The following is a 20069-nucleotide window of genomic DNA, read 5'->3' as shown; positions in this document are numbered from 1 at the left end:
AATTTTGGTGAGTTCGTGCAAATTGTAGCCTCTTTTTCCTATTTGTAGTGAAGATGAGTGGTACCCGGTGGGGTCTTCTGGTGTTGTAGCCCATCCGCCTCAAGGTTGTGCGTGTTGTGGCTTCACAAATGCTTTGCTGCATACCTTGGTTGTAACGAGTGGTTATTTCAGTCAAAGTTGCTCTTCTATCAGCTTGAATCAGTCGGCCCATTCTCTTCTGACCTCTAGCATCAACAAGGCATTTTCACACACATGACTGCCGCATACTCCATTCTTTGTAAACCCTAGAAATGGTTGTGCATGAAAATCCCAGTAACTGAGCAGATTGTGAAATACTCAGACCGGCCCATCTGGCACCAACAACCATGTCATGCTCAAAATTGCTTAAATCACCTTTCTTTCCCATTCTGACATTAATTTTGGAGTTCAGGAGATTGTCTTGACCAGGGCCACACCCCTAAATGCATTGAAGCAACTGCCATGTGATTGGTTGAATAGATAATTGCATTAATGAGAAATTGAACAGGTGTTCCTAATAATCCTTTAGGTGAGTGTATATGCAAATAATGACAGTAGTGGTTAGTGTATCAGAATGACAGTGCCTACCTTGTGGCGAGCCACAGATGTGGAAAAAGGCCACAGGAGAGGTCAAAGTCCTGCTCATTTCCTGACTGGGGTCTGTGTGTGTCCGCCAGGTAGGAACGTAACAGCGACAGCACCTGTGAAGATGATGACACACCTTTTACTATGAAAATAAGCTGGAGAGAAAGAAATCGAGAGTTCAGAGACTGATATCAGAGAGAGAGAGAACGAGAGCGAGAGAGAGATCAAAAAGAAAAAGCATACAGAGAGATCAGTGCAAACAAACTACTAATATGAAAACAACCAAGATTAGGCAGAAAGGTTTTAGACCGATCAGAGACAGAAAACAAGTCTTTGTACTCATCACAATTTTGCTATTATTCTTGCCAAGTACTGTTATTTACTTTTTTCTTTTAATTGTGATCATAGATCAAAGATCAAGTGATCATCAGATTTAAATCAAAGATATCAGGGAAAACAGAGAAAGAGATGAACTTTTAGAGATTATATAAAAATCTGAGAAAAGTCAGATAAACAAGAGAGGGATCACACAGAGACATTAAAGACCGAAATCAGACAGATAAATAACAGAGATCAGACCAAATAGATAAATCAGATAGATCAGACAGAAACATCAGATATCATGGAGAGATATCAGATGCATAAATCAGAGATGGACAAAAATAAGAGAGGGGTTAGATAGAGAGTTGAAATATAGAAATCAGATCCGTTAGATAAATCAAAGATATATCAGACATCAGACAAAGATCAAAAGCAGATAGATCAAACAGAGTCACACCAGAGATCAAAGAGAGAAATCAGAGAGATAAATAACAGATCGCTCAGAGATAGATCAGACAGAGATGTCAGATTGATAAACAGATTTCAGATATCAGACAAATAAATAAGAAAGGGATCAGATATAGATTTTAAATATAGAAATCAGATAATTTAGATAAATCAGAGAGAGATCAGAGAATTCAAGACATAGATGAGACAGAGTCAGATCAAGGAGAGATATCAAAGAAATAAATCACAAAGATCAGACAGATAACTCAGAAATCAGACAGAGACATCCGATTGATTTTAAAGAGAGAGATCAGACATACAAACCAGAGACTGGACATATGAATTGAAGAGGGATCAGACAGAGACATTAAAAGAGAGAAATCAGATCAGACAGATGAGTCAGACAGATGAGTCAAAGAGAGGGCTCAGACAGAGATCACACACAGCAGTCAGAAAGACACCAGACAGAGAAACCAGAAAGACAGATCAGATTCTTAATCAAAAAGAGAGAGAAATCAGTGATCAGACAGAGAAATCAGTGACTTAAGCCTATTTTAAACAGTCTATAGAGGGAAATAAAATGAAGTAAATTGATGGAAGACAACTCTATGAATGCAAGGTTAGACAGGGAACTACACTAACCTTTTCCACTGGTGGCACTTGCGAGACTAACTTGTTCAGTTACTTGCGCAAAAACATGATTTGGTCGCACAAATTTTTTATAGTAATCTGTTCTGGATAATAATGAAACTGTATTGCATACAGATGTGCTTTTTATTTTATTTGGCATCTTTTAAACCACATTCTTTCTTGTTTTATTTCTTACAGTATACAAAGTGCATTGCTCCGTCTTGGTACCTTAACCCAGGGCCGCAGCTGGTTAGAGGTTAGAGGGGCCAGGGTGCAGGTTGTACAGTGGGCCCTGTCTGAAATTGTTTAATTTGTACTGTATGTTCGTTCTATTTATTTGTGCTATTTACACAATGTTTACATTTCTTTTCCACTGTAAAATAAAATACACAGTCAAACCAAAATGTATTCAGACACCTTCAACATTTCTCACATTATCACAGTTTATTTGCTATTGTTTAGAAATTGGTTATAAAATATGACAAAGAACTCAGAGTTAAACTGTGTCAGAAAAAATTCCTCTTGATAATGTCAGATAACTTTGATAGAAAGATATGTAATGGAATCAACCAAAACTTCAGACAACTGTCAGTATGACAATATTAACACAACTATCAATACTTTGTTGAACAGTTACCAAGCAAGCAATGCTTAATTTGGTTCAGTCTGTGGTGTGAAAAGGTTGCATTACCAATTAAAGAAAGAAACACAAGCAAAACATGGTCAGGTCCCTAATTTATTTTTTTCACTGGTAGTCTACAGTATGAAGAATTTTTGGGTATAATATTTCACAGATCACTGTATTTTGCTATACTCACTTACATAAATGAACTAGTGTCCTGCACCCATCAGTAAAACAATATAATCAATTATATCTTATTTTTGGATTGACTGTGGATAAATTCTTGTTAAAACTACAAAGTAATTCAGTCAAGAGCAGTGAGTGATTTACTTTCATTTTCATACAGTAAAGACACCGACAGCAGAGCTAGTAAATTATGCGGTCACTTTAAGAGACAATGCATCCATTATAATGATAAACATCCGATTTCTTTCTCAACTCTTTACTTTCACTTAAGACATAACCACATACTTTTCAAACACATTCTAAGACAGGTATTTTGACATATTTATTATGTATCTGTCGGTACAAAAGAATGAAGACTTTGAGATGCGTCTCTGCGTGCGCCCTGAACACCAGAGCACTGGTGTTGAATTGAGCTCTTTCGCATCTTTTTCTGTTTCTTTAAACGGCGATTTGTATTTGTTCGTTCAGGTGCAGGAGGACGTGAACGTCCTGAAGGAGAGCTCTGGTCAGTGTTGCTGTCCGTGAGACGCGGCTCTCTCGTGTGCACCGAACACAGCGCACGAGTAACCAGCTGCTCAGTTCAGCTTTCCTGCATCGCGGGGCTGAAGCCAACTTGATGTGTTGAATGCTCAGAGCACGTTATAAAACGTATTTTTAAAATACACATTTCTGATTTAATAAATGTCATAGCATAGCATATTGCCTAAAACATAAGGTAGGTACAAAAATAATCAGTGATACGTTTGCGACCTCAAAAAAATTAGGGTCGCAATGTCATTTCAAAAGGTCGCATATGCGACCATTTTGGTCGCAGTGTAGTTCCCTGTTAGAGAGTGTACAACAGGCTCAAATAGTCTCTTTACTGGGTTATAGCCGCAATGTGGAAGCCACTCATTATACCTCAGGCAGGAGAGGCACAGGGCAAAACAAGTTTGACCATGAAATACTTCGCCTGGTCTTCCAGCTGAGGACACCCCGACACTAGCAGCCCACACCCTGTATCTCACACATCCAACCCAGGCCCAAAATGGGAAGGCCCATGACGGCCGGCCTCTTCTGCGCCCTCGGATGAAAGTGTGTGTATTTATATTGACAAACTACACAACTTGTGACTGACCACAAACCAAAGGCAGTGGTTGAAGGCAAAAATAAACACCCCGTAGAATGTACAGAGAGCCTTGCACATACTAAGAAAAGAAACATACACAAAAAAAACCCAGCACTCTGGCTGAATACTGACCTTTGACACACTAAGACCTTGGGCCGGTCATTAAATAAGACTGAGGAAATGTTTTAAAAGCCAATCTGTGGGCGGATGCTTTTATGAGTAGATTTTGACAGCCTGGACACAATCTGAATCTAATTAAGCTTATTTGTCTCATCAGTTTGACTTTTTTTTACAGGCTTTTCCTTAAAGCAGAGACTAAGCTTGTATGTGTTTCAAGGCCTATTGAAGTGGTCACTAAAACCAGACCTTTGGCAGCAATGCACAACAAGGAGGAAAGGCATTAAAAAAAGGCATGATGAGACACTGATGTTTCCTGTGACAAATAGTTGGGTTAATAGTGAAAACAAAAATCAGGCAATAAGTAATACAAATTAGTACACATTTAAAATGTTTACTATGCAGTTATGCAGAGTGGGATTTTAGACCAATGAGATTTCACTTGTGGGTTGAGCTGTCCAGCACAAAAAAACAAAAAAAAACAAAGAAGAAATTAAGGAAAAATAATATAATAATATGCGGATACATCCACTATGATGCAGTCAGAGAAATATAGTCTTACTTTACAATAAGACAAAAAAAAGCACCATTACACAAACACCCTGTCCATAGACGCCGATTTATGTTTCTGCCGGTGGGTGCCTTTTACTACAGTAAAAGTGTAGTAACCATGATTTTTGTGTATTGATTACCAATTGCATAACCACAGTTTTATTACAAATACCATGGTTAAGCTATGGTTAGTGTAGCAAACCCATGGTTAATTTGTGGTCACAATGGTTTAACAATAGTAATCATTTGCAGTAAAACCATGGTTAAGTTTTGGAAGGACAACAAAGCTCATGTGCATACGGTGTACTTCAACTGTATAGAGATTTTCAAGAAGGAAATTAACAAATATTCTGCAAATGTTTCCATCTTTGAAGCACTGCCAGATAAAACTCAGCGCGATCGCCTAAATAGGAGAAACTGCTCAAACACAGTTTCATCCAGGTCCGGATCCAGAATTAAAATAAATTAGTGAGTTTTCTCTAGCCTCAATGCACATACATTTTCATGTAGATTTTTTGTTTTGTCTATTGCTCTTTCAAGTTTTCAAGTGAATTCTGCATTAATACGCAAGTGTCATTCCCGAAACTTCGCAGCATGTAGGCCTATGTAGCCGAAAAAGATGTTCCTTGTTTTAGTTCATCGCAATCTCAGGAAGTTTTGTTATAATGAGAGGAATCTTGGAAAACTCAGCACAATATGATAGTGTTTCACAAATATGATAGTGAATACAGAATAGCCCGAAGCACCCATGGGATCGGCACCTATGACCCTGTCTATATTCATGAACATTTAATCTGGCTGTTGACAAAAAAATTAAAAGTGAAAAAAAAGAAAAATACACAAAAATAACAAAAGAAAAACAATGGATTAAAGTAAAACAAAAAAAAAATAAAAACTGTTCTCCATTTATAAAACAAAACAAATAAAAACAAACGGACAGAAAAAAAAAACATGAATATAAAATAAATAATTTGTCTGTTCTCAAAACAAAAAGCACACACAAAACAAAAACAAAACAAAACTAAAATACAGCTGATCTTAAAATAGTTGATATTTCCTTAAACAAAGGATCACTCTGACTTTTATCTGCTCTCACAAATAAATAAAATCACACACACAAACAAAAACAGAAAATATATTCACGCAGTCATGAGTTGAAGCAGCACACAGTACTTTAGACTCAAAAGTGCGTGCACTAGTGTGCGTGTTTAAGACCCCCATTGAGCAGAGTCTGTCTGCTGATCTGATTTACTGTTTTCAAAACACACAGTGGATTAATTTCCCAGTGGGACCTGGATGTTACCCAGGATTTTAAAAAAGAAGCCGTTGCATTGTGGGTAAGCAGCAGTGTTGTAAAGCACTCGGGGCAGGGGCTGAAGCGTCAGGTTGGGTTAGTGCTGCTCAATCTGGTTCCCTCGTTAGCTGACTCCTAAAGGGAACCAGCGAGTTGTGTCAACAGGGATTTTTAGGTGAACTCAGCAGGGTTCAAGCGTTTTACTCAGCAAAGCTGGTTTTGTAATCAAAATGGCTCTTTGAAACACTGTGGTGACACACTTCTTCATTTCATCCTGGTTATCAGAAGTCTGTAATGCAAATTGAGGGTTGTGGGTGTTGTGTTAAGGAAGGAGTACATACAGTAAAGCTATTTTTATAGGTATCCGATTCAAACAAAGAACAAAAAGGCTTTACTTCAGACCTGATACAACAACATCTGCAACCTGTTTTCCTCCCACCCCTGCTCTTTCTGTTTTTTTGTATTTCACTTTCTCTTGCCATATCCGTTTAAACAAAAGCACACTGTATCATTTGTTTACGGTCAGTAACGTCCAAAGGAATGTTAGAAGGATGAATTGTGAACTACAGAGATGATTGTTTATACTACAGAGATGATTAAAACCTCAAATTATATTATTTTTCAAAGTGATTGAAAATTTTTTGCCAGATGAAACAAAACTCCAGAGACATATCTAGCAGGGCTGGGTTTTGACACAAATTTCACGATTTGATTTGATTACCAATTAAATTTGTTTCGCTTCAATATTGATTATTTTGGATATATATCAGGTTCAGTACATGCCAAATTTTCTTAAGGAAAAAAATCTCTCAAATAATGCTGTAAATGTGGTGAATGTGACGTTACATTACATTGTTTACATTTTTATATTGACATCTTTACGTGATAAAACACTGATCGATCCGATTACACGAGACAGAATATGGATTATCAAACCTTTGGATGTTTAGTCATGTTTATTTTGTGCTGAAACTGGTATTAAAGTGGAGTAGATGATCCGTTCAAGTGTATTTCGCACTGCGGCGCCACAGCGATCGGTCACGTCACATTAAACGGCACCAAAATATAATTTATTGTTTGAATATAGCAATAAATTAGAACAAATTTGAAACTGGAGACTATGTTTCATATCAAAAGTAACAAAGCACAACGCTGCTTGCAATTTATTGGACTGGAGTTCATCACTGGAATTTTCCATTCTTTAACTGAAAACAGGCTAGACTAATTAATTATTGGGATTTAAGAATCAATATAGTTTTGTAAAAATGAGAAATCCAGATTTTTTTTACCCAGCCCTTATATCTAGAGACTAAAACATCAATAGAAAATTGGCCATGGAGTCTTTTGACTTAAGTTAGTATGCAACCACCTGGTAAACATCCTAAACACCCTAGAACCCACTAAGAACATCAATATGTGACTGTTGGGGGTCAGAAATCACTTAGGTATCATTAGAAAGAACTGTGTTTTAAATATAAACATTAATTCTTATTAGGGCTGTCAAAATGACTGAAAAACTAAATTAGAATGTTCTACTTAAATATCCGAATTCAAATTATATTCAAATTTAAAGCAACACTATGTAACTTTCTGTGTTCAAAATTTGCAAAAATGTAAATAAAGTAAATAATGCTGCGGAGTAACACATACCTGAGGCCACAAGAGGGCACATTGAGCAAAATATTATGCACGTTTCTTCAAGGTTTATAAAATAACACGACTATCTAAACTGCATAGTTTAAAATAATGTTTATAAACCATATATAATTAATAAAGTTGCTTAAGCAATTAGAAAAAAAAAAAAAAAAACTAAATAAAACAGCACCATGCATGTATGTATAGTTTAATACAAAGGACCGAAAACCAATCAAAAAAAGTAGGGTACACTCTTCATTTAAAAATATAAGATATAGTGGAATTAAGAAAAAAAATGGCATAAAGTCTTGAGACATGTTTTTTTTTTTTTCTTTTCTTTTTTTTTTTTAAGTTGAACTTACATAAATTTTACATGGCTTTCTGAACATTCTGACGCGAGTGCAACGCTGTCCCTTTAGAAAATGTGATAAATATACGTTCTGTGTGAACGGCTGGGTTTCAGTTTTGACATTAACTCATCTTCTCCACACCAATATAGGGCTGAAACGATTCCTCGAGTTACTCGAGTAACTCGATTACAAAAAATAATCGAGGCAAATTCCTCTGCCTCGAAGCCTCTTTTATTTTAAATCTCACGTCAGGTTCTATCGCAATAATTCTTTTAATGTGACGAAGCGTTTACGTCACCCAGAAAGCGGAAGGAGACACAAGCGCTGAGTCTGAAATCGCAAACTGCAAGGAGTCAGCAGTGTTTTGATTTGAAGGCGAGGGCAAACGTAAAGAGAACGTCGTGGTGTGTGTCCATTGCAAGACAGAGCTGGCATACCACAACTAGGGCCCTATGATTTCTGCGATGCAGGAAACGCGGAAGGAATCGCGGAATCCAGTCATAAAAACGGAATTTACAGTTCAACGCGGAATGGCACGGAATTTTGGCAAATTTTGAATGAATTAATCAAAAATAGGTCATTGCACTTACATAAAATCACGATATGGACTAATATCTGTAAATATTAAGCCGGAACAGTCTATTTAAATATGAATCATGCATGTTCTACGTGTCTCTGTTAACGAATGGAGCAGAAGTGCATCTTCATTCATTAAACACATGGAAGCGCGCGAGACGCTAGCGGTGATTTCAGCTTCTGCTGTCTAACTAAATAAGACGTGAACACATGAACAACACCTCCAGAACTGCTCTGACAGTCACTTAATGAGCATTTGACCGTTTGATTTGAGTTAAACTAGCTTCACATCACATACACAGAACTGTAAAGGTACGTCAACCCGTCAAAATAAAAGTCAGGTTAAAGACTATTGTTCAGCAGAATGTACATAGCCTACTACAAAAAAAAAGAAAATCAAACAATTTTTTTTAAGGTTTAAATCACACAACATTTATTCCATGTTTTATTTGTAATAGTAAATCCCCTTTGTTTACCAAAAAGTTAAGGTAATTTTCAATAATTAAAAGATAAATTAAATTAATGATTTATGTGTTTAATGTGGATCTCAGAAAATGCTTTATTTAAAACCCCAATTGAATGGCACTTAAATGCACTTAATTCTTCTGTCAATTTTATTGTCATTGTTCACAGTACAAGTACAGACAGAGAAACAATGGGTAATAATTAAATGTTTATTTTTGATGTATGCATTGCATTCTATGCATTTAAAAAATGAAAATAATTTTTTTTTCTAAAAAAGGAATCTCAGTTGTTCATTTTAAGAGACCCAGGAGTCTTATTTTCTCTTGCATAATTAATATTGCACTTAAATGAAGCAAAAACACATTTTATCCGATTACTCGATTAATCGATGGAATTTTTGGTAGAATACTCGATTACTAAAATATTCGATAGCTACAGCCCTACACCAATACTATCGTTTTTCGCAATATATTGAATGAACAATGTAGCAGTGCCACTTCCAGTGGGTTAACTGGATAGGCTAACAAAAGCATTAAAATGCAATGACCCTTACATTGTCGCAGCATTTCGTGCGCCACTGATACGGCTGCCTGACAGCTGACGCAGACCGAATATTCTAATTAAAGGTACAATTTGTAAGATATTTGCAGTAAAATATCCAAAAACCACTAGACTAGTGTTATATATTTTGTTCAGCTGATTACTAACAATATTTCTAATGTTTTTAACTATTTGTAAATCATGAGAAAATTCCCATTCTAAACAGTGATACGGGGCAGTGCAGTCGCCTGTCAATGATGTTAGTTACCTTTTGTTACCGCCTTTACTGACGTAGAAACCACATGACAACAGTGTCGTGGACAAATGCGAAAGTAGTGTCTAGCGTCCAGCAAACCACTAGCTTGCTTCAAGCAGTTCCTTATTTACTACTTCTTGCACGTTTTATGGTGTATTGTGTTACTTGTGAACATAATTACTGTTCATCGTTTGCTGCTGGTTCTGTCGACAAGGACAGCTCCCGTTAACGTAAGCGTACGGGCCAACCGAACAATCCGAGAAGTGTTTGGGACAAGAGGAGAGAAAGAGTGAGGATCAATATTGGTGTTGAATTTTTTAGATCGACAGCTTCGCGACAAACTAGAAAGAGATGCTGACCTCTCTTGTGTTTTACTCAACAGGTGAGTTGTTTTGATTCATATCTTTACAGAAAATATATGCTATTATAACGATCAACAAGATTAGTATTTGGGGTATACATGCCAAACGCGGGGCATCGCGTCTCTAGACCCGCTCGAGGATGCATCTGATCCATAACCTGATCTGATTGCATTGACTTTGTATGTAATCTACTCGCACAAATCGTTGAACTCACGTTTGCTATGTATGCCCAATTATTGTGTTTGAAGACAACAAATCCCATCATTCCACGCTCCTTTTTAGCGTCATCAAACCACGCGATTGTTATTGTTTTGATAGTGTGTTCTCTAGTGGCAGGTCCTAACACCTGTACCTTTAATGTTGATTTTTTTTTTTTTTACGAATATTCGAAGTAACATTTTTTTTTTTTGACAGCCCTAATGCTTATGGGTTTGGAAATATATACGGGTTAGTAAATAATGATGGAATTTTACTCTTTGGTGGAACTGTCTCTTTAAGAATTAAGGAACACAGATTTAAAACAAAGGCATGCATTGGCAGTGTCATCTCTTAGCGGATGCTGCGATCCACACGTACACCACTCCTGCATGCAACTCAGGTATTCGCATTAGATAGCAGCATGAGGGCAGTTCTCCACTGAAAGCATCACAACTTTATCTCCAGCTGATCTAAACATATTTCACACCATCAGCTCCACACACACACACACACACACACACAAGATTATGTACCATAAGTCTGTTATCGGTTCCTGATCTGGTTGTACACACTAACATCCATAATTTTCATATTCAAAGAGTCTAGAGAGCCACTGTGAGACAGCAAATAGAAAAACATAGTCAAACAGGAAAATAAGAGAACTTTCACTCTCAATTTCCCTTTCATTTGTAGTCTCTCTCAAGTAATTATCTTATAAAGCTTTAAAACAAGAAAGTGTACTTTTAGATAAGGCAATAATAGATGACACACTAGGGGGTAGGAAAACAAAGTTAAAGTTAAAATATAAATGTCTATGAAAGATTGTATTACTGTACTTTGATAAAATAGGATCACAAAGCTGAAAAAGCATTTTTAGGAGCAACGTTTGGATTTGAAATCAAAATAAATGGATAAATGTTGTGTCCACAGCCGTGGATCAGGAGCAGACTGCAAAAACGTCCTGTGGGAAAGCTAAACAAGTCCATGCTGCTTCTGCACCTCGTACACATACAGAAAATACACTGCAGATGAAGTACATGAGAACCTGGGGCAACAAATCTATTTCAACACCTGAGGCACTGCTACAATGAGCTTTATGACCAACACATGGCAAAAACACTGGGACACTGGGATTTGTTCTTTATTTATTTTTTTTATTTTTGTCATATGTCTAGAAATTTTGTCACACCTTTACTAAGTGAATATTTTGAGTGATGTCTGTTCTAGTGACGTTACAACTCTCTGATAAAGCTCCAATTGGTTTTGTTTTGGAAATGTTTCAAATTATCACTTAATGCATTTATGAATCTAAAGCATGTCTGTGTGTGTGTGTGTGTGTGTGTGTGTGTGTGTGTGTGTGTGTGTGTGTGTGTGTGTGCTCTTGTTTTGTGACAAATCAGGACACAACTCTGTATAATGACATGGGTATGACACATGTATTACAAGGAGAGGGTGACTTATGAGGACATAACCCATGTCCCCATTTTTCAAAACGCTTATAAATCATACAGAATTAGTTTTTTTGAGAAAGTACATCATGTCCCCACTTTTCACAAAAACAAACGTGTGTTTGTGTGTGTGTGTGTGTGTGTAAGGGATAATGTACATCCAGCCGGTTGTTATTTCAGAATAAACCCCGACAGGATGTTTAGGACCCCGACGCAGAGCTACTTGCCACATAAGTAAATAATGAGACACGAAATATTGTTTTGAGCTGAAATGTTTAAATGCAAAGCTTCAATGAACAAAACAGTTGCGAGCAAGCAGCAAGTTCACACTAGACAGAAATTTAAGGGGAAGCGGTGCAGTCAAACCACTTATTACCGCATAAAGAATTAAGGCAATACATATTTAAGCTGAACAATTTTTAAATCTTACCCATTTATTAGTTATCTTATAATCCATTACAGCGCAAAAAAAAAAAAAAAAAAAAATCTTACCAAAATGGCAGCAGCTGCATTTGTATAAAACGAGAGACTGAGTATGCAATACCAGGATGACATAAATAATTGTACACCATTTTAAAATCGAACTATAATATTTTATTAGCTAAACAAAAACCAAGCTTCCACCATGAAAAACTGTTCCTAGCAAGAGTACAGAACTGACTTCAGTTACCCAGATGAGCCTACTTAGCTTTTTACCCATTGTAGGGGTTAAAGCAAAATAAAAAATCCCAAGCAATAACTTTTTTCGGGGGCGATGAGGGGCAGTGATTGTGGCAACTTAAACATTTGAAAGAATACTATGGAAACGTTATTGCTTACTTTATTCAAACTGATTTTCTTTTTCATGAATATGTGATTGACCGGAAGACTGCGACTGCGCAATTGGATACTATTATGCGCGACTCGTGTTCATAAGAGCAATACATTCTTATTGGCTAGTAATGTTAGTTTGGTTGAGAGTGAAAGCTGCTCCTCTCATACCACTGGTAGGCAAACTTATGGACTCAAAAGTGATATCACCTGACCAATCAGAATTAAGTACTACACAGAGCAGTGTAATAAATATATATATAAAAAATACATTTTATGCATAAAAATAAACGTATTTAATGAAGAAAATATTGATTTTTCTAGCTTATGAACAAACTTAAGCATCAGGTGGCAGGTATTTCACAAAGACTTGAAGAATTTCTCTCATTTTTAAATAAAATGCTGCATAATCTGTCACTACTTGTCACTAAAGCACCACCCACACAACATCTCTCACGGAGATCTCAGCAATTCCCCACCGCAGTCTAATTCCCTCCACATCTGCAGGAGCTTTGAGCAGATATATGACTGCCATGACAGGAAAGAACTCCAAATCCAGCTCTTTCCTTCCCAAGCACATCTTCATCCCAGCAGTCTACAGTTATGTCCGTCTCACACACACATGCTAGCAAATTATTCCAGTTTCAGATCCAGAAACCTGCTTCAGTGTCAAAATTACAACAACTCTCTGTTGCTATGTACATTTATCTAAGCTTGGTTTTAAATTGATGCTTGTTGAGCACTTGAATTTCCCTTCGGAGTACAATTATGTGTGCGTGTCATTCCTTGTCCTTATCATTTGCTTAGTGTACCAGTGATACATAAACATACCCTGCATGTTTCTGACTAAACCCATCTACACTTTTTTTTCACACAGGAATGATTCTTCAGGTGTCATCTTCTTTCATAGAATGACACAATAGAATAACACATTTAAAGGTTTCTGCATAACTTTACACTATTGTACACATCTTATATGTAATGTAACACGTTAAGTTAATGGATTGCTGTAGAAAGCATGAGACTAGGGGGTATTCACAAACCTGAAGCAGTGTGCCATGGATGTGATTTTGTTGCAGTCCTGGTCCAGGTTCTTGAGGCAGCTCCTCCAGGAGAGTAAGGATGGTGGAGGGAACTTGGGTCACCAGGACAAACGGAACCAGGGCTCTTGCGGCCATTTCACGTGTGCGGTACACTGCAGAGCGACCACATCTACAAGACAACCGGTTCAACATTTTATTTCAGCAACTTCGTGATCTCTTCAACTCAGAGCAACTGCATGATTCTGATCGGGTTCTGGTGAAGGACTGAAAAGTATTTTTGGAATTAAACTCTCTTCTTGAGATTAAAGCTGTGCACATTTAAAGTGCCCCTATTATGAGTAATGAAAGGTTCATATTTTGGTTTTAAGAGTCCCCAACAACAGGCTGACATGCATGCAAGGTCAAAAAACACTTTAATTGTTTCATATTATGCATTTAATTGTTTTACTTGCTCAACGACTCCAAACTAATCTGCTCAATGAATCATTCTTCCAAACCACTCTCAATCTGCAGTGATTGGTCCGATTGGTCTCATTTCTATTTCATCATGCCTGTGATGCCTGATAAAGCAGTGTTTGTGAGCAGCAGTGCTGCCTTGTGTACAACGTTACAGTGGAAACAGCTTTTTTTTACCACTCCAAAAGTATTGACATGAAATGGCTTGGGGTTTGTTTTAAAAATGACTTGTTTGAATGATTCAGAGTTGACTCTTGAGAGACAATAACTTTATACATGGTGCACTTTCAAATAAAAAAGATTTCAGTATGTTTTCATTCACTTAAAGCTGTGTTAAACACTGCATGAAAGGTATGTAAAAAAAAAACTTCATTTGCATCCTGGAATACTTTTAGAGGGGTAGTTTACCCAAAAAGGAAAATTCTGTCATTAATTACTCACCCTCATGCCGTTCCAAACCCATAAGACCTTTGTTTATCTTTGGAACACAAATTAAGATATTTTTAATGAAAGCCGAGAGCTTTCTGACACTGCATGGACAGCAATGCAACTGAAATGTTCAAATGTCCAGAAACGTAGTAAGGACATCGTTAAAATAGTCGATGTGACATCATTGGTTCAACCATAATTTTGCAGAGCAGCGAGAATACTTTGTGTGCAACAAAAACAAACAAAAATAAAAAACTTTATTAAACAATTCTTCTCCTTTGCGTCACCCTAGGGCACCATTTTAGCGAGTATTACGACGCATGGGGTGGGTTCCTTTGTACGTAAACAAGGCTTGGCACATGCGTGTTCTACGTCAGCAGCATCACACGCATGCGTTGTTTACGTGCAGAGGTACTCTTGATAATGCCATTTTTTGTATTCTTTGCACACAAAAGTATTCTCGCTGTTTTGTAAAATTACGGTTGATCCACTGATGTCACATGGACTGTTTTACCGATATCCTAACTACATTTCATTTCAGATGCACTGCCATCTATGCAGGGACAGAGAGCTCTTGGATTTCATCAAAAATATCTTAATTTGTGTTTCAAAGATGAGAAACGAAGGTCTTACGGGTTTGGAACAACATGAGGGTGAGTAATGACAGATTTTTCATTTTTGAGTGAACTATCCCTTTAAACAACACGAGTTCACATGTACTGTAAACAGTAAAAACTTTATACAGTAAAAAAAAACAGACATGCTGTAAAATATTATTATAATTTTAAATAACTGTTTTGTATGGAAGCCTGTCTCAGTCAACGAATAAAAAATAGAAAAATATAATTGCAACGTTTTATCCCACAATTTTTTTTTAATTGTGATATAAACTCGGAACTCTGGGATATAAACTCACAATTGCGTGATACAAACTCGCAATTCTTACTTTTTTTTTCTCAGAATTCCATGATTGCAACTGCAGGTTATAAAGTCAGAATTGCGAGATATAGACTGGCAAGTCGGCAAAAAAAAAACAAAAAACAAATACAAATAAAAATTCTTGCACTTGTGAATTTGTATCTCTCAATTCTGACTTTATAGGTAGATATGGGTAGAATTGTGAGATATATATTCGCAATTCTGAGAATAAATTTGAAATTGTTAGATAAAAAGTCGCAATTACCTTTTTTTATTTTGTTATTAAGTGGTGGGAAGGGAACAGGCTTCCACAGTTTTAAATTTAAACATTTTAAAATGCAATTTATTACTGCTCAAGACACATTTCATAAAAAAAAAATAAAAAAAAAAAAAAAGGTGAAGTGACATTCAGCCAAGTATAGTGACCCATACTCAGAATTTGTGCTCTGCATTTAACCCATCCGAAATGCACACACACAGAGCAGTGAACACACACACACACACTGTGAGCACACCCCCGGAGCAGTGGGCAGCCATTTATGCTGCGGCGCCCGGGGAGCAGTTGGGGGTTCGATGCCTTGCTCAAGGGCACCTAAGTCATGGTGTTGAAGGTGGAGAGAGAACTGTACATGCACTCCCCCCACCCACAATTCCTGCCGGCCCGGGACTCGAACTCACAACCTTTCGATTGGGAGTCCGACTCTCTAACCATTAGGCCACGACTTCCCTCAAGGGAAGTCATTATTATCAAAGTTGAAAACAGTTGTGCTGCTTAATATTTATGTGGAAACCATGATACATTTTTTTTTCAGGATTTTAAGATGCATAGAGAGTTTAAAAGAACAGCATTTATTTGAAATAGCCTAGATTTTTTTGTAACAATCTTGAAGTCTTTGCTGTCATTTTGATAAATTTAATATGTCCTTGCTGAACCAAAATATTAATTTCTTTCAAAAAAAAAAAAAAAATCCTACTGACACCAAACAGTACTGTAGATGTACTGAATTTATTTGTTTTATTTTTTAGGAAAGAAATGGATACACAGAGAAATGTATAGCTGCCTCCAAAATTAATATCTAACATTTCAACAGAAGCCTTAAGATAAAAAAAAAAAAAAAAAAGATCATGCGAAACACTAATTCATTTAAGTGCCTTCAAACTTTTCCCAGTACTATATTTTATGTAAAACAATTTTATAGATTTCCTGGAAGGTTCACTGAACTCTTTTGGACTGGTAGTAGGTTTGCAGACGGGATCTTGGTGATTTCATTTTCAGAGCAGCCCCCTGATTACTGAGAGGACTACTTTACTAGCACTAAATCAAAGAAGCCTCTCCAAAGTTCTGGAAACTCCCCCAAAAAGCTCCAGAGACATGAAATAGGGAATATCCATCAAAAAGAAGGGGATTGGGAAAAAGAAAAAGGATGTAGCCATCATGTTTGTAGATAAATGAATTAAAGTTTGACAGATGAACAGATAGAAACAAAAAATAAACCATAGCTAGACTTGCAAAGCCGTGATTGGGATCTGCTGACAGCAGATGGAAGCGAGCACGGAGGTATAAGTTCGTGTTAACATTCGCATTCTTTACCAGACCTAACCACAATTAGAGAACAGAGATCTGCTGACCTCAAACCATGAATGTCATATGGATTCTAAAGGGGTCATGTTAATCTGTACAATAACAACTTCTGCGGAGGCGAATTAGGCCCATGTCATAACAAATTAAACTTTAAGTTACATGTAACTACTGTTTCTGGGAAAGAAACGATGTTCAACACTGACTATGGGATATCATGCTCTTCTATCGACGACATCCATCAAATATTTGGGACTGGAGCTAGAATAGTCAAAACCTCTTTCTAAACCAACACTATGTTTTACTATCAAATTAAATATAACCGCTTAACTTATCCTGAATGTTGTTCTCAAATTCCCACAATTTTGCGGAATGGGAGTTCCTTAACATGATGAATAATGGGATACATTTAGTTTCGATACTGCTTTGAAAAATGTATTCAAAACCGTCGATGAATTACAGGTAATGAATGATATTGTAAATAAAGGTTAAGTTTCTTGCACAGACAGACCATTCTGCTTCATAAGACCTCAATATATCATCAAGAGCCACAGGTATTAATTTTGTGTTACCTGTATATGATTTTGACGTTTTCAGCTAAAAAGCTACTTTACTGTACTGCCCTATGGTGGGTAAATGAACAAAAAGGACTTTGAGCTTTGGCATTTTTTGTCTGGTCTTGCACGCTTCCTGTTGCGACCATGTGCTCTTAAGCAGCCAGACTGCAGGAGTGGGTTTTGGGACAGGCTCAATGACTACATTTAGATAAAGATATTTACATAATGGCGGTTTTGTAATGACATCTACATAAAACCTGTCAGTGTTTTTTTTTTTTAAATAATCAAGCACAGAATTTGGGTTGTGGCCAGACCTCAAAATGTCAAAAGTGTGCATCTAAAAACAAATTCTGACAACTGGAGATTCATAATCAAAATATATATTTTTGAAAGTGACGGAGACCAAATTAAGTTTTGTGGGGGAAAAAAGCAGTGTCCCACTGTCCCGCCCTTGGGGCCAGTGATAGGTCATGGTTGGCATGGTTAAAATTAAGGGTTATTAAAATGACATGCAGACATCCACATTTACCCACATGTCATATATGTTGCCTTTAGCAGTCACAGCATGACAACAGTCCACAGACGCGACCTGTCACATGATACAGGGCTGTTTGTGGCTGCAAATACACAGCTCACACAAAACCAGCCTAACCTTTTGTGTTCACATTTCCTTTACATAGTAAAATTCACCCAAAGATCATTACCTTAAACTGATGTCATTCCAAGTCGTTACGATCTTCCACTACAGTGAGCCGTCAGTGCTAGATCATGGGAAAATTTTAAACTGGATCAATAAAGTTTGAGAATGAATCATCTAAATTAATCAAGTTTTGTGTTACAAATCAAAGGATGATTTGTTCAGGAATCAGACATTACATACTTCTAACTCTTGAAATGCCAAGAAGATCTGGTGGATGTCACGATTTACAGGACTTATGAGACTTCAAAAGACTTCGAATATACTGTACAAGTTGTATATAACGTTTACAATATTTTCCATGTGAAACTGGAACTATACATGCATAAAATCTCTTATAAAAAAAAAAAACTGATACAATAAAAATGCAAACACCAGTTAAATATTTATATATTAAATATTAAATAATGTTATTGTGTAGCAAAAATACAAATAATATCAAGGAAAAAAAATTATATTATATGCATAATGTGGGAATTACAAGCAAGTCTGAAACACAACACTAGGACTCTTATTTTGAAAAAGTCTTTGTTGTTGTCTCTGGAAGTAGTAAAGCAAAGTAATAAGAAATGTAATAATTGCGACAATGGTTTTGACTTTTAACATGCAACGCTTGAATGTATTAATTTAAATCATTGCATTTTAATAGTAATAATCAAATTTGTCCGTATTGCGATCATTGCTTTTCTGACTGCAAATTTAAGATCTCTTAAAATCATAATACAGACATTTGTAAACATATTTGAGACTGTTTTTATGGTCTTAAATTTGCACAGACTCTGTGACGAGTGCAAGATTATTGTTTCACGGAAGAAAGGTCATACAGATTTGATGAACTACTCCTTTAATGTAAATCAAGTTAATGCATAAACATCGGCAGAAACGCATATTTAGATCTAATGACTGCTGAAGTCTGTACTATTCCCCCTTTCTGGCCTCATATTTTAACTATCAGTGCTAATTTGTCCCATTAAAAGTCTTTTGAGAGGAAATGACAATTTGGAAGGGTGTAATTTTAGAAACGCAGCAGTCTGAGGCGAGTCATCTCCAAGGAGCTTTCTCAGTCTCGACACGCCATTATGGCTCAAAGACCATCTGGCTCTTATTAGGCACGGTGGTACAGTTTCCCCAAGTATGACTCGACAGTCTGCAAGCACCAAACAAACCTAATCTTAGTATGGCTCGAAAACAACAGGCCGAGACTGTGTTGGACAGCACCTGGCGAGGGCACCATAACACATCTTGTTTATTCGAGATCGTCTGGCTCTTGATGTGCACTGGAGAAATGAAATGAGAAAGAGTACATACAGTTCCATCACACGCTCCAGAAAGCGCATGAGGAGAATCAATGTAACGCCTCCTTTGTACAATATTTTTCTGAAAAATATTTCTGGTGGGAAATCATCAGGGTTTCCTGTCACGGCTCTTATGCACATAGTGTAAACCCATGTTTGTTTAGTGTGTGATAATATTAACAAATGAATTTTCACGAGTGCAAGATTCGGGCGAATTCAAATGCACCCATGTTTTCTTAAGAGTCTGTATAACAAAAGAGCTTGTTGTGGTAAATCCCAACAAAGCCTTATTTCTCAAATATTTCAGAGTGGAGCTTAACAGATCTACTCTGACACGAAGACGAGGCTTTGAAGGCTTAGGCACACAATACAAATTCACAGTGTTACCAGCAAATAGATCAGATCTCTAGGATTTATAACTGCGAAGGCAACACTGTGGGCCTAATCTAATGAAAACAACTCCACAAGAAGAATTCAACACTGATTGTGGAATGAAATCACAGTCTGCTCAGGTAACTAATCATGGGTTGTCTCGTATGTCAACCAGCACAATAATTACCAACTCAGATTCCTCG

At 36.8% G+C, this 20069-nt stretch overlaps 1 protein-coding gene across 2 annotated transcripts in view; it reads right to left on the bottom strand.

Annotated features, from left to right (window-relative positions):
- thada (THADA armadillo repeat containing) overlaps positions 1-20069 on the bottom strand; it is a 103528-nt gene that overhangs the window by 38707 nt on the left and 44752 nt on the right. For both annotated transcript variants that reach the window (XM_059566713.1, XM_059566712.1), the window contains exons 29-30: positions 13564-13732; positions 607-719 (exon numbers count right to left, since the gene is read on the bottom strand). In XM_059566713.1, the coding sequence (XP_059422696.1) occupies positions 607-719; positions 13564-13732 (282 nt within the window). The remainder of the gene's footprint in view (positions 1-606; positions 720-13563; positions 13733-20069) is intronic.

Source organism: Carassius carassius, chromosome 14 (genome assembly GCF_963082965.1).
Source record: "Carassius carassius chromosome 14, fCarCar2.1, whole genome shotgun sequence".
Taxonomy (NCBI): domain Eukaryota; kingdom Metazoa; phylum Chordata; class Actinopteri; order Cypriniformes; family Cyprinidae; genus Carassius; species Carassius carassius.
The sequence above is the reverse complement of the archived record's forward strand: the minus strand, read 5'-3'. Positions and strand labels throughout refer to the sequence as shown.